The 15,354-nt window shown below is 38.5% G+C and overlaps 1 protein-coding gene across 1 annotated transcript in view; it reads right to left on the bottom strand.

The window, feature by feature from the left end:
• zfpm1 (zinc finger protein, FOG family member 1) overlaps nt 1-10,871 on the bottom strand; it is an 86,549-nt gene extending 75,678 nt beyond the window's left edge. Inside the window, exon 1 of the mRNA XM_007249209.4 lies at nt 10,437-10,871. Within this exon, the coding sequence (XP_007249271.2) occupies nt 10,437-10,476 (40 nt within the window). The 5' untranslated portion in view covers nt 10,477-10,871. The remainder of the gene's footprint in view (nt 1-10,436) is intronic.
• Between the last annotated feature and the right edge of the window lie 4,483 nt (nt 10,872-15,354).

Below are 15,354 nucleotides of genomic sequence, written 5' to 3' on the forward strand. Positions count from 1 at the left end.
CTACCACACATCTCCTTTTTAGCGCCCAGCCAGGCCCGCTTTAGGTCAGGTCCAAGAGCTTACACTCAAAGAGTAAGAGAGACAATTGTCAGAATCAGCAAGGTGATCTGTAGTGTTTTCGAAGGTTTAGAAGAACCAATGAAGCTTTAGAGTATTAAAGCAAACGCACACAATCAAGATCCAGCGTCCTCCAGCAAAAAACAATTAACATCAGAAGTTGCATTGTTGAGCGACCCCTGTGTGTGTTCGTAAGAAGGATGTTAAGATGTTCTGCACTATTCATACTGGTTGAACATTTGTTTATTCAGTCTAATGGTACAACGCCTACCGCAAACATTAGAAAGTTGGTGGCTGTTGTCAGATAATGGTATTGGGCCTTTACATTGCATGGACTACATACGTGGGCCCACATTTCAATGGAAACTAGTTATATGTTATGCTCCCAAACGTGTCGAAAAAAAAAAATGGTCACTTAACTACTTATATATTTCTTCAGATAAATTAACAAAGTACACTAAATTTACCTTTAGCAGTGCTATTCCAGGCATAAATGTACCTCAGAACTGCTATTGTAATCTGTAGTTACTGTTATGTCTGCATTGTTACTCAAGTCACATGTAAGTGAAATTTACAGAGAGAAATGAAGTCAGACTTTTAGTAAACAAAAAAAGGGAAGGCTAAGTTAGCTCAGCTAACATTATTATGGAAAACATAGTAACAGCAACAGTTATATACAAATTAATAATATTTGTTGAGAAATACCAGTGCCATCATCATGCACAGGGACTCATTTTTATGTAAAGTGTTGATAGTATGTCCACTGACTGGAGGCCTGCTCTGAAGGTGTTAATATGATGAACACATACATGTTGCTAGCTTTAGCAATGAAATACACTATGTTATAAAAAAACCAGATATAATACCATGTATATACTATGTGTGTTTGTATGTGCAGATGAGTAAAGTAATGATTAACTCTTATTTTATTATTTGTTGTTTTAATTATTATAGGTAAGTTATTTTAATCAAGACACACACAAGGCCTTTAGAATAATCAATAATTGTCATTAGATTAAATTATACAAAAACAATTATTAGGTGCAGTCCTACTGTTGTTAGAAATTAATTCATTTCTTAACTACAAGCACACTCTTAACATTTATTATTAATTTGACAGTTAACAGTTATTAGGTTAATCAACATTCCTAGCTAACACTTTAAAAGTGTGTCACTCATTTGAATGGGTATTTGTCCATGTCCAGTACAGTTTGACAGTAGTTACTGAATAATCCATAGTAGTTACTGAATAATAAGCCTCAGGATTCACAACTGATTAATATCCTTGGAGGTTAAGGGGTTAAACACACTTTAAAAAGAAACACACCTCCTCCCACGTGACAGTCAGCAAAGGGAAGGTTCAGCATAGCATTTTATAGCCGCACTCTACAGCTATAAAAGCAGGTCGGCGTGGACTGTTTGCCCACAGAAAGCTTTTTTTTTTACACCCTGGAACACTGAGCTGAGCACAGTAGGAGAAAATGGCCTCTTATCGCCTGTGTATGAGTTTGTGTATGTGTGTATATGGTGGGGGGGGGTTTGCTGAAGCTGTCATAACTGTGATGCACAAAACTATCCATGAGCCAATAGACTGCACACACACACACACACACACACACACACAAACACATGAACCCAGATAGCCTTCACACTACACCTGATCCCACCTGATCTACTGCTCAGTTTTATACCATAATATCAAACACTGTGTCCTTCAAGTAAAGTACCAGTATTAATTCTTACTGTTCCATTAAAACCGTTAAATCCCTCTTTAAAGAACATCTTGCTAGGAGCTGGAAGTTATCTAGATATCTATTCAAAACAGTGCCCCTCCCCGATCCTCCTGTCCATGTTCCTCTGCCACATGAAACTGATCCCCCACACCCCCGACCATGCCAATTAAGCACATCAAAAAGAAGAACATGACATCAAACCGACCATAGAAATCGCCTAATCTAATCAACCCCGTTAACCACGATTCCATCAAATATGGCTCCTCCACACGGACACATTATCATATCTCCATTCCCCATAAAGACTAACTCATTAACTCCAACCAACTCCATTATAAACAGCGCATTAAATCAACTCCATTACCCGGCCTTCATCAAAACAGAAGCCTCCCGCTTTGGAAACTTCACCTCAGTTCCTATCGAAAACACAGCACAACGTCTCTCTCCTCTCCATATGATTCCACGTGATAGCAGCAGATCATGATTACCCTCATTGTTTTTTTTGGGCAGGAAATCTGGGGGCTATGAGCTCAGTGCTAGCACTTTGGCACTTTTTGTTTCATGCATATTCAGTTCTACGACAGTGCTTATTTCTGAGGATCAACTTGAATGTTTTTCTTAACCTATTTTCATAATGTTAATGGAGTGAGAGTTTAGTGTGCCAACCAGGGGCAAAAAAGACTAGTACATAGAGGAGAATACCGAAGTTCAGTGTAGAGAGTGACAGTAGAGAGTGACATCACTTACCAGGTGTGCTTTGCATGTATATTACTGAAGAGCTATCAAATAAAACGCAGCCCAGCTGATAGTGGTGTGTGTGCACTGTGCATGGTGAATAAAAACTGGGACACGTATGTCATCACTTTTATTATTATATACTGTCTGCTTATTATCTGAATTCACAAAAACGATACCATCACAGTCAAGATGAATTTGTATGTAATAAACAAAACATACTGTAACATTTTCTGAAACCATTACAAACTAATGGAGAGTCAAACAACAATCAAATCTAGTCAATCAATTAATACTCTCAGACTTAAAAACATACTCCAGATCTCAGAATAAGAAGCCTCAGCCTTTTTATTTAATCCTGCTAGAAACAAGTAAGTTCAGACTTTGTCTGCGTGTTCCTGGGTTGTTCCTCGTAATTCACTCTGGCTTGTCCCCTGTGTAAATAGCAGGAAGAAGTAATAACTCTTCACAACACCACACAGCTTCTTTTCTGTCACTGTGGCAACATTCAGGCACTTCCTAAGCAGTAAATTTCAATCCACAGGCAGTTTAATGTGACCACTCAGTCACCCCACACAGAGAAAAACACATAACCAATCAACACGTACTGCCAGTCACCTCATCCAATCAAAACAGAGCGACCCAGTCAACAGAGAGGGCAGGTTTTCTCAGTTAGTCAGTCAACTAATTAAAGCTCAAAAGTGAAAAATGCCCCTCAGCTCTTATTCAACTGATCAATCTAGACTTTGAGCTTAAGTTATCTGAATGAACTAATACACTCCTAGTTAATTAAAGGTCCTATGTAAATGTATAAACATTGTAAAAAGGCATGTCACGATAATGTTTGTGGGATTATATATTGTCTAAGAAATAATTATGAAATACACAATTATTGTTGTTAAGATGAAACTGGTCCATTTTAATACTAAGAATAATTTAGATTATAATGGAATATAAAATTTTTAATATAAATTTGGAAATAAAATTGAAATATAAAAAAATCTATTCTAATTTATTTACAAATAGAATTTCAAAATAAATGCGCAAAAAATAAAACTACAACACTTTTTAGAGGTCATTCACATTTTCCTGGCTAAGTAAAAACAATAGGCAGTATTGAAGTCAGCAAAAATGATTGAGGTCATATCTATATATTGTACATAATTCGATAACGTAATTGTTGTTGTTATTTTTTTCATACATTTTTGCACTTTACCATGAAGATTCAAAACATATCATTTGCTTCACAGTCTATATATTGTGAAATCACTGTTTGTTTTTTTGATGTTACAAAAATCAGCATATGAACATATATCCAATAATTCTGCTTACAAAATGTTTAACTCAAGTTACCAAATAACATGTAATATAGTAAACCTCAACATGTCAGATATATACATTAGTCCTTAACACAATAAAAATCCCTAGTCAACTTCAATAGATTAAAATTAGTAAGAATATGCTCATCATATAAAAAATATTATTAATTAGTTAATAAACCAATACAAATAAGCAGGAATATTAGCACATCAACAGTAAACATACTGCACAACATGGAAAAACTTTTAAACTCAGAAAAGTCAGGATAAAAACCTCCAACACTTTTAAGTATCAAACTTGATCCAGAAGGTCGATACTGAGACGACCTTGGTGACTATCCCAATGTATAGATTTTCTGCTGAAAGCAGCAGAGCGACGGATAAAATATCCAGACAGTGAACTTAGCTACAGTAAATCTGGCAATTATATGGCCTCATTCGTCCTCACATAAACTTTCTGTTCATCTCCTACACAGACCACAACACAAACCAAGGTAACTTGCAGTAATAAAGTCAAATATATAGGAGATATTGTCACTTATTTCTTCCTTTTGTATAAATATTATGTTTATTCTGTGCCAAGTTATTAACTATCAGGTGAATCTTCTCCGGCCCTTTTGCAGCAGTAAAGGAAGCTTGCACCTGCAGCACATCAATGAGCACTCAACAGAAAGGTATGTAGAGAAGGTAGTGATAGTTATCTATCAAAAGTCCTTTCTAGGAAAAGCTCAAGTCAAATGCTGAGAATTTGAACTTCCTCCCACCTTGTGTCCTCAGTATAAATACTATGCATAAAAAGGTTGCATAAGAATGAATAGCATTGGTATTTCTATAAAGGGACCCTACAGAAAAGGCTATGATATAAAAATAGAAATAATGCATCATTTTGGTAAACAACTTTGCACTCCTTGTGGCAGACTGGGCTTTATTTACCCAAGAGGCAATCACCACAATAATATTAATAATTTGTGGTTACTAGACAAAATATTTGATGCTACATTTGCCTACCGGTGTAAGTTAATTTTGAATAGAGCATCGTCCACATGGCCATAATATGTAAATGTTTATACAACCATGACAACTCCAATAACCATATAAATGCTTACATTGTTCTTGTTTTTCCAGTAATTTTATATTGCAAATATTATACATGTTTTGTATAAATGAAAAGCAAAATAAAACATCACACAAATTGCTAAGAAAAAAATAGCCTCATATGTAATTAAATTAACCAAATAAAAATAAACATAAAGTAAGGAATGGGACAGCAGTATGTAAACTGATCAACAAGTGTTACCTCAGGGGGCGGCTTGGGAATGCCCACACCTGTAAGTTGTGAGGTGTTATCTTGTGAGTAAGGCTGAACACTGGTCAAGGCCATGGTAATTATGGGAGTTGAAGCTTGGTCTAATATTGGGTGCCAGATTGTACGGTTCACTCCATTTCTGGAGTTCAGGAATTAACATTTCGATATGGCTCTAAAATAATATCAGGATGTTTCATGGTATTTTGATGATAACGATACTTTTGGCGATATGACAAAACACTAAATTAGAAAAAATATTTAGAATTTTATTTTTGCATGCAATATGATATGGCTAACTGAGTAATGCACTCCAAATATCTCCATATATTCAGGATTAAAGTACAACTAATTATACTGGACAGATATAATCTGTCTCTAGTAGATATATATTAGGAAATGAGAACAGTGTGAATTTTTCTTTTGCTAAAAACGGCAAAAAAGTAGCACCCTAATGTGATAATTAGGGGTGGGTGATATGTCACGATATTTCAGGGTATAATATCGTTCACGATATTAGAAATTTTTGCCGATATTATCGCGTACGATACGATATGGCACACCCCTAATCCACAGTAGTGTCACGTGTGTACCACAAGTACATTGTTAAAGGCAGTGGACAGTGCACTGAGTGGTAATGATTGTGACTTCAGGTAGCTGTGTAGTATTGTCCATGGGGACACATGTATCAGGCCAGGCCAGTGCAGACAAAGGGCATCTGCTTAAGAAGTCAATAAATAGATAAGTAATTAAATTATTTTAATAATTATTTATTTAACAATTTGAAAGTACACAACACCGATCAGCAGTCATTACAAACTTTAAATCATTGAGGATAAATCCATTGTGGTTCTCTATATGTGTGATATATTAGTTTCTATTCAGACAGTTCTGAGCTTTTAACTTCATACATCCACTCTTCACCTGCCTGTTTAAACTCTCATATAATGCCACACACACCCCCTGCAAGTGTTTCAGAAACCCTTTAAGGCCTCCCCAATGTCCACAGGCCTCAGAAAAGCCACATCTCTCACTATCCAATAACTCCCAGCAACTCAACATTAGAGCGCACACTGCTGACGCCACATTCTCATTTCCTTTTTAATTTCTATACATGGCTAAGAGCTGAGCATTTTTCTTCTTTCTACTTTCTACAAAAAAAGCGTAGCTCTCCACAGATAATCATCGAGGAACAAAAAAAATCCCCCACATCTCAATGCTATCTCATACAGGATCTACAGTGAGTAATATGTGGAATTAGTTTTAATTAAATTAATCGACTATGATGGTTGTTAGGAGAAAAACACACAGGGGCGGGAAAGAGGGGAGGGGTGGGAGCGAGGGTAGGGGGGGGAGAAAAAGAGAAGGAAAGGGAGAAATGCATTCACACCTATCATCTAATTATACAACAGCATTAATCACATTAGGGCTGGAACTGATTGCCAGGGTCCAGGGCCCTGCTGCTTCTACGTGTCGCTTTGTTATTGCAGCAGAGTCTTAGCTCCTGCCTGCTCTGGCCTGATAACAACTCTTATCACACTTGGCAATCTCTATCTGCACCGGAGATCAGGCCCCAGGGCTTATCAAAAGTTCACATCGAGCTAAAAGCAGAACAAAGAAGGAAAAAACACACACACACACAGGCAAAAGCCACCAAGCAACTATGCAGTGTGTATGTGAGTGTATGTGTTAATGTGTGTGTATGAATATGTTTAAGGGTGTGTACTCAACTATGTGTGTGTGTTTGTGAAAGTGCCTATGCACATGTTATAATATGTGTGTGTAAAAGAATGGGTGCAATATCCACTAAGACTTTACTCAACTTTATTTAACTTTACTTTACATGTTGATTTAACAGGTAATATAAATGTAACAGATTGGTCTATGTGACCAAATGCAGTGCCTAAGAAGGTTTCTGTGTGTGTGTGTGTGTGTGTGTGTTCTACAGAGTGTGCAATCTCATTCTCTTTTATTCAGCATGATGTTTTTGGCAGGATATTAGATTAACCCTCATGTTAACTGACCCCACAAAAAAAGAAAAAAAAAGGCTGAACCTGACAGCAAAACACTTTCAGCAGAAAAAAAGAAAAACAGGAACTGCAGATATAATCGCGTGTCCGTGCTTTCAAAAGAGCAACTCAAAGCAGCCCCAGCAAGGTGGTCACTCAAAATAAGCGCAATTGCCTGACCACCAGGCGGTCGACAGGACAGCGCTCCAGCCTCTGACGTCTAATGCCGTGACCCCATGCATAATGCAAGGCGACCCTGAGGCCGGCTTGAATGATGTGAGGCTCTGCAGAGCAATCTCTGCTATCTCTCACCATCTCCTCGCTCTTATCTCTGCACCCATCTGCACGGCTGCCTTATCAGCCCGGGCAATCTCTCTGTGGGAGCTGCTTTTAAAACTCAGAATACATCCATCTATCGTTTCTGTATTCCTGCCTCTCTCCCCCAGCCCTTATCGCCTCTGCCATCCTATTCTGCTCTTATCTGTTCCTCTCTCTCTCTTTCACCCTTTCTGTCTCTCCCTCTCTCTCTCCTTTTTTTTTAAACTTATCTGAAGATACACCCAGCCAGTCCCAAACAACAACACAAACACGACACAAAGATGAGAATGCAGAAGCCAAATGTAATTATAATGCCAATTCCATCCGCGCAATCGCTCCCATCTGTCTCACACCACCGCTATCGGCGCAGAGATCGGCCGCCTCGCTTATCTCGTCTCCCATCTTAACCTCCAAAATACAAGGCCTGGGATCCAGCCTCCGCGCTGGGCTGTGCGGCTTATCTCTCCATCAGGGAGGGATGGGCTAATCTATTTGAGCGATCTTCACCATTGGGAGAATGACGCACACAAAAGGCGCACACAAATATTTCCTCTGAACACAGACTTCCATGATACCGTGTACTCAAAGCTGAAGGCCTGGATGGCAAAATCCCCCCAGGAGAGGTGTCACGAAGCGAAGCCATCTCACGTTAATAATGCCCGGGTGTTTTGCTGCTTTGCATCTGGTAAAATACTACCACGATGCAGGCCTTGTTGCAATGAATTCATTGGACCTGAGGTTTCTTCTTGCCATCTTTCTGCTGTGTGCTGTGCCTTAAGGAACGGTTTTGATGTAGGTTGTTTTCCTTTCTGAAAAACAAACACAGATCTAACAAACAGTCTAAACAGTGGTCTGATCTGATCTTTTGAGCCCACTTCACTGACCCAATTCACCTACAATCCTTTCTCGAAAAGTGTTTTGCTTTAAACGTTTTGGACCAGAACAAGCATCTAAAAATTAAAAATATACAGAACATGTCTTGAGGGCAGCAGCTAATTTCCCCTATCCACTTCAAACATATTTTAGAAGTAACATCAGAATGTACAGGTGTGATTAGATATGAATGTATCCTAAATGTGTGAACTGATCTAAACTTGCAACACAACCCCTCTTTTGGCCACTTGTCACTGCCTTTAAAACTATTTCATTGCTAAATAAGCCCATAACCACATCACCTACATTATTTGATCTTATCCTGCATACTCCTATGCTCATGTAGGCCCTGAATAGACTTCCGTAAAGCTTGTCACTGCTTTATCAATAGGCAAGCACAGGCCACAAGTGTTTTTCTTTTCTGCTTGACCTGAAATAGGTGTTCAGATAGCAGAGCAAACAGAGATAATGTTAAGACAGGCTGGCTGTCATTGGGTAAGAATGTGGGGAGTTGCTTTTTTTAACAAAAGAAGAAAGCAGACACACTGGTGGGATGAATAAGACATGAATGTCTCAATTAAGAGTAGCACTTGAGGTTACTGGCTTGACTGCCCAATGATGCAGCTTCGCAGCCGCTTAAACAAATCGCGCCACCGCCCTTTACGCTCAGTGGTATATGCTAATGTTGCCTTATCAGGCCATTTTTCTTTCCTTTTCAAGAGTCGCTTTCTGCCTTTGACTCACATTAATATTTATTTTTGAGCAGCCCTTTCAAACTCAACCTCCAAGATATTGCTACTGTGCTTATCACATCAAAGCATCTCTTCTGGATGAAGAACTGAAACAGCGCCTGGCACCAGAGCAAAACGACTTTTCAGCACTGCTGATTCTTTTGAGGGGGAGAGAGAGGGAGGGAGAGAGAGAGTGATGATGCGAGAGAGAAAGAGAGAGATAGAGAGTGAGAGAAAGAGAGAGAGAGAACATAAGCTACAGTGAGTAAGAGGCAGAAAGAGAGAGAGGGGAACAAGAACCAGTAAGTGTTTGTGTGTGGGTGAGAAAGAGAGAGAGAGGCAGACAGGGTGGTGCTATGGCACTACATTTTATTTTTATAACATAACTATATCAACTGCTAGATCAGAGATCAACGATAGAGCTTCGCATATTTCTAAACAGGAAGAACTTGTCAGCCTCAAGCCAGTCAGCCTTGAGCGTGTATATGAGGAGCCTGTACTGCAAGAGGCGCCTCCACGTTATAGAGTTAAAAGCTGAGATGGGGGGAAAAGGATCCAATTGTAATCCGCAATCAGGCAGAAAGATCAGCAGGGCGCTATCTCACGGCCCATCTCTGGAGAGAGAACTGAAAAGCCGGGGGAAAATGCAACGCCAGCCTCGCTGCAGCCACAGACAGAAAACAAATAAAAAAGATCCAATTTTAATCCTTATCTCGCCTGAGATCGGATCCCTTGTTTATCTGAACTCACATCAGTTTTCTTCTCTTTTTTCACAGAACAGCGACGTTTCCACAACAGAGTTAAACAGGAAACCACTGGTACACTTCAGCCGGCAATGGAAAGGTTCAAAAAGGCAGAAATACGGTTTACTACACCCACTAGCTTCAGTGTATAATCTTGTGGAAGTGAGATAGATCATTCTCTGAACTGATATTCCGCGGAATGACAGCTGGTTATGCTGAAATTAAACCGCAGAGCTCGTTAGCTTGTTGTTTTTGAACTTCACAATATTTAATTAGTCGTTAGGTTTCTGTGTGAACTGAGTCTTGCGTGTTTTAACTCTGTTTTAAGGCTTATTTATACTTTTTCTCCTCCTCCTATCTAAATATCAACAAGCTCAGCTCGAGCGTGCTGGTGCTTGGGCGCGCGCGCGCACTCGCTTGCTCGCTCACACAAACGCACGCGGGCTCGCTCGCGCCTATCTGAGCGACCAACGGTTTCCAAGAAACGCTCGCGACAACGAATTCAAACCGCCGAAAATAACACCGCGTTACCGGAGTTTACTGGCGCCAGCGCTGCCGGGTTTACCGGCGCTGTCACGCTGCTGAGAGAGGAACTTAAAACTTTGCTTTGCTTACGTTTGATCTGGCGGGGCTTGCTCTGCTTTCTTCGGGACATGGCCGTCCCACCCCCTCCGGGTCCCCGGTCGGTCAGGCGGACGCGCAGCGAGGTCAGCTTGCGGTGAAGAACTAGCAGCACAGAAACACGGCTCGCCCTCCGTCCGGAGCAACCGGCATGACCCGCCGCGGGAGCTACCTGTAGCCGTGCGGGGCGAGCTTCACTCACTCGGGCTGTTGCCTTTGCCTGTGGTGCTGCCGCTGGCGGACCGTCTCCTGTCTCCTGCCTCCGTTCACAGCGCCGCCTCTATCCGAGGAGAGCGTCTCCGGTGCTGCCCGAGTATCGGGAGAGGAAGGCTGGCCTGGCGTTACCGCGCTCCGATTTGTTTTGGTTTGTGAATATGAACTCGCCGCTCCGCCGCTCACACAGCACTTCTCAATGGGCGCTCGCTCGACAAGCTCGTGAAGCACTGGAGCTGATCTGCGAGGCCACGCCCCCTCAGACACGCCCCCTGCGTGATGATGCCATGGCGCTGCTGAGCAGCTGCAGCTCAGCTAAATGCTGTATAAAACATTTAAAATAATTAGACACATTTAGATTATTTAATATAACACACAGGGCTATATTTTGTATATTTAGTATTATAGTATATTCTAGTATTATGATTTATTTTATTTTTTTTTTTTACTAAGAGAAGGCGAAGGAGAAGGCTTTGTGCAGTGATCAGACTCTACCATCATCAATGCAAAAAGATCTTGGTGAAAAATTCATGCAACACTGGATTGAAATAAATCTTGTGACATTGCAGAAGCTGTGTGTTACCTTTTTTGGGTGATGACTTTTTTTGGCCAGGCAGTGTATGTAGTGTTTTATATTATTATTTTTGGCCTAGTTATATTATATTATTATATTAGGCCTAGATAACTTGATGACTGGCATAAAGAGGGTTATATATTGAGTTCTACACCTAAAGTTTGTATGCTCTGGTCAGAATCAGATAGTCAGTGAGTTTGTAAACGTTTTCTCCTTGTTTGGTTTGTTTTTACTCTGGGGGTGTGTCCCAATTGTGTACTAATTACTTATACTAACTATTACTTTTAATACATAAAAGTTCTTGTTTGATAATATTTTAACATGTAGAATTTTATACTATTTATGTTTTGTCGATGACAATGGCGGATCTACGATTCTATTCTATTTTCTATTGTGGCCATCAAGGGGCCACAATATTCATAGAGGGACCAAGTATTTTTACCAGTCACACCATTTTTATACACTTGAATGTAATTTAGTAAGCTTTTATAGTAAAAAATTATGTAATTAATTTTGTGCCAAAGGTTTTACAGAAAAAAAAAAACCTGCAATCAAATTGTTAAGACTCAAAAGGAAAAATCATATGTTGCACATACACACATCATTTTTTTGTTTGGATATTTTAATATTCTTTGCAGTCATTTACATTTTTTTTGCAAACAGTTTTTTTTTTCATGCTTTGCCTTCATTTTTAAGCTTTGCTTCTATGTGTATATAATCTGTAATTTTGATTGATTTCTTATACAGTACTTTTCCTCAAAATTAACAATCACATTACAGTGTGGATGTGTACTGTTTTAGGATAAACCTTTTAGGACTGGATTGAATTTACCCTCTTTATTTCCTTCTGATATACAGGGTATAATTTTTGTTCTGAATTCTGCCCACTGCATTAGCTGTGGATACAATCATGGGATAGTAGTTGCTTGTTTCTATGATCTAGTCCTAGTCACCATAACTCCCTAAGAATTGCTTATCCAAGCGTCTTATTTTCCTATAAGTAGCAGTTTTTGTCCACAAAGCAGTCCTTGGAATTTAAAAGGCTATTAGATTCCAGCAAAGATTGTTAATAATGAGAATCTGACAATTCCTGGTGCTACTGATGACTGTTTATGCATAGAATGCATAGAGTGCTTTAAAATAAAACAAGTTAATGTCAGTGGATTTACCCAGGAATATATAACTAAAATGTAATAATTTATTATTAATAATATTAAGAAATAATTTGGACTGATTTGACATCTTTGGTGTGTGTTCTCTTCTTAGATTGACTCGCAAACTCACTGCTTCCATCTAGTGACCATAGTATACAACCGTTCTCTCTGTTATAAAAGTTGTAATCATTCATATTACTAAAACCTTATGTTTTTGTGAGACTCACAGGAAAAGCATCAAATAAGCAGAAACTGGACAGTGATACAGATCATTTTAGCGATCATGAACTGATTTAGGTGTTATCACTTGCTGATTGCCTGATTGCTGATACTGTTCACAGAAGACACATCACACTCACATCCTGTACGTCTCCTGATTAAACAGGACACAATCTGCTGACTCAGATGTGCCTTTTTTACAGCTGGATAAAGTTAACATAAGCTGTCCGTGGCTTTGCCAACTAATAGCATCTAATTTTGTGGCCTTCAACAAAGAAATCAGTAATCCTTTGCTGTGGTGTGTTAATGGTAGGCCTATGATAAAATGCATTGCTTTATTTATTTTCAGGCCTAGCTAACTTACGTAATAGCTGTCATTTTTAGGTGTAATTCTCAGGGGTTGCATATTGAGTCTTTCTTTGATTTTACCAAATTAAAAATCTTTGCGGGATAATCAAGAGAAAGATAGCTGTTCACAAGCCTTCAAACCAAACTGAACAGCTTACATTTTTGCACTAGGAGTGGCATAATTTTGTCCAAAAGCAGTGTGTAAGACTGGTGGAGGAGAACATGCCAAGATACATATAAACTGTGTTTAAAAACCAGGGTTATTCCACCAAATATTGATTTCTGAACTTTATGAATATGAACTTGTTTTCTTTGCATTATTTGAGGTCTAAAAGCTCTGCATCTTTTTCAATATTTAAGCCTTTTTTCATTTTATGCAAATAAATGCTCTAAATTACAATATTTTGTTTGGAACATATACCTATAAATAGCAAAATCAGATAAACTAATTCAGAAACTTCAGTTGTCTCTTATTTTTTTCCAGAGCTGTGTAGCTATATAGTATATAAATATAGTATAGTATATATGGTATTAGTGTTAGTATGCAATTGGGATGCAACCAGGGAAAAAAACTGAAGCCCATGTGTCATAACAAACCACAGAAAAATGTTCCCTGTGTTTATTGGTTAGACCTGTCTGGGCGGAGCGAGAAATAAAATACAAAAAAGAAGGTCATCTCTTCTGGACTAGTGCCTATTTATGTGCAATTTAACATAGAAATCAGGTCATTCTCACCTTGTTTTTGGGGGGGAGGGGGATTTTTTGCGTGTGATTACTATATTCACACCTGCCCTAATACGTTACATCAAAGGTGAAGACAAACTAGAGCGGATTAAAACTCCATGTGTGAAAACGGTTATAGATTCACATCTCTGTTTGTAACCGTGATCACATAGACACTGTATTACACCAGGCTTCCACTAGAAGGCGATCTGCCCCTATATTCATGAGATAAATGTGCAGTTAATCAGCCATAATATTGAAACTCCTCAAGACATATACAGCATGAATTTCTCAGCAGCTACAGTAGCTTGTTTGTGGGATCAGATAAGACAGTCTTCGTTCCCAGCATCATCAAATAGCCTTTCTCTGATTTACTAGTTGATCTTTATTGAACTACTTACTGACCACAGCATAACAGGAACAACTGAAAAGACCTGCCTGATATTTTGGAGATGCTCTGATTCAGCTCTTGTGGAAATGACTTCAATGTTTGCACATTAATCCTGACTGTTCGCTTAATATATAGATCCCTCCACCTGACTTAAATTACACTGTAACCAGATAATCAGTGTTATTTAATGAAGTAACTTCATTTTTAACATTAAGTGTTTGTGTAATTATTGCATTATTATTATCATCATTATCATTAATAAATTAAGAAATATTCTTAGGATGTTATTGGCTATTGGTGAATGAAGCCTAATATATAGAAAAGAGTTATTTGTAAGTGTGAAGAACCTTTTAAATCAACATCATGTAAGAATTCCTTGCTTCTAGGCTCCCTCTACTTTCAGGAAGTTAAATACAGTAGGCATATGTGATGTGTGCCCACTATAAAGGACTCTCTGTACACATGCATTTATGGACAAGCTGAGCCACACAGAAATGTTGGGTGAAAGAAACATCTGGACAGATGCATTTCAGTCATATTACAGTATTTTACACAGATTTCATATTTTCAATTGCGTTTTTTGAGAGCTTTATCTTTTTGGCTTCACCTACTGTAGATCCAGATGTGCCAAGTCTGAAGTAGCCTACTTTACTTATTACAAGTAAGTGAATTGAATTGAATTGAATTGAAGCATCATAATAATTTTGAAGCTTTTATTTTAATGTAAAATGGTATATAGTATTGCTTTAAAGGTCTTTATCAACATAATGTAAAAGTTCTTCATGAAATTAGAAGGGTTTATAGCAAAGAGATAAACACTACACTATAAAATTAAACTCTATATTATAAAAACAATGAATTGTTTCTTTTTTACTCAGTGGCAGAATTTCTGTACCTCTTTGAGCAGTGGATACATTACTGGATGTCGGTCACGTTCTACCAGGGTAAGCTTATCAAACATCAGTTAGCCATGGCTTTGGGTGTGGCAATGCAGATAAGAAGAATGTGAAGTCAGGAAAATAATATAAAAAGAGCTACAGCAAAGCTTTTTTTTATCCAGCACTTTATTACATTAAAATATTTCCCCTTTCCTCTGATACAGCAAGAACTATACCCTTTAACTTCATATTTCATTGTTTCAATTAACTGTTCTAATCGAGACCCAAATATATGCTGTATTTCGTTACCATTACTTACCATTCCAGCCCTTTGCCCATAATCTACATGGAATTACACATGCACATCTTCTTCCACCCAGGCATTATATAATGTAGTTTCACATTATATAAA

The sequence above is a fragment of the Astyanax mexicanus genome, chromosome 9, assembly GCF_023375975.1.
Source record: "Astyanax mexicanus isolate ESR-SI-001 chromosome 9, AstMex3_surface, whole genome shotgun sequence".
In the NCBI taxonomy this organism is placed as follows: Eukaryota; Metazoa; Chordata; class Actinopteri; order Characiformes; family Acestrorhamphidae; genus Astyanax; species Astyanax mexicanus.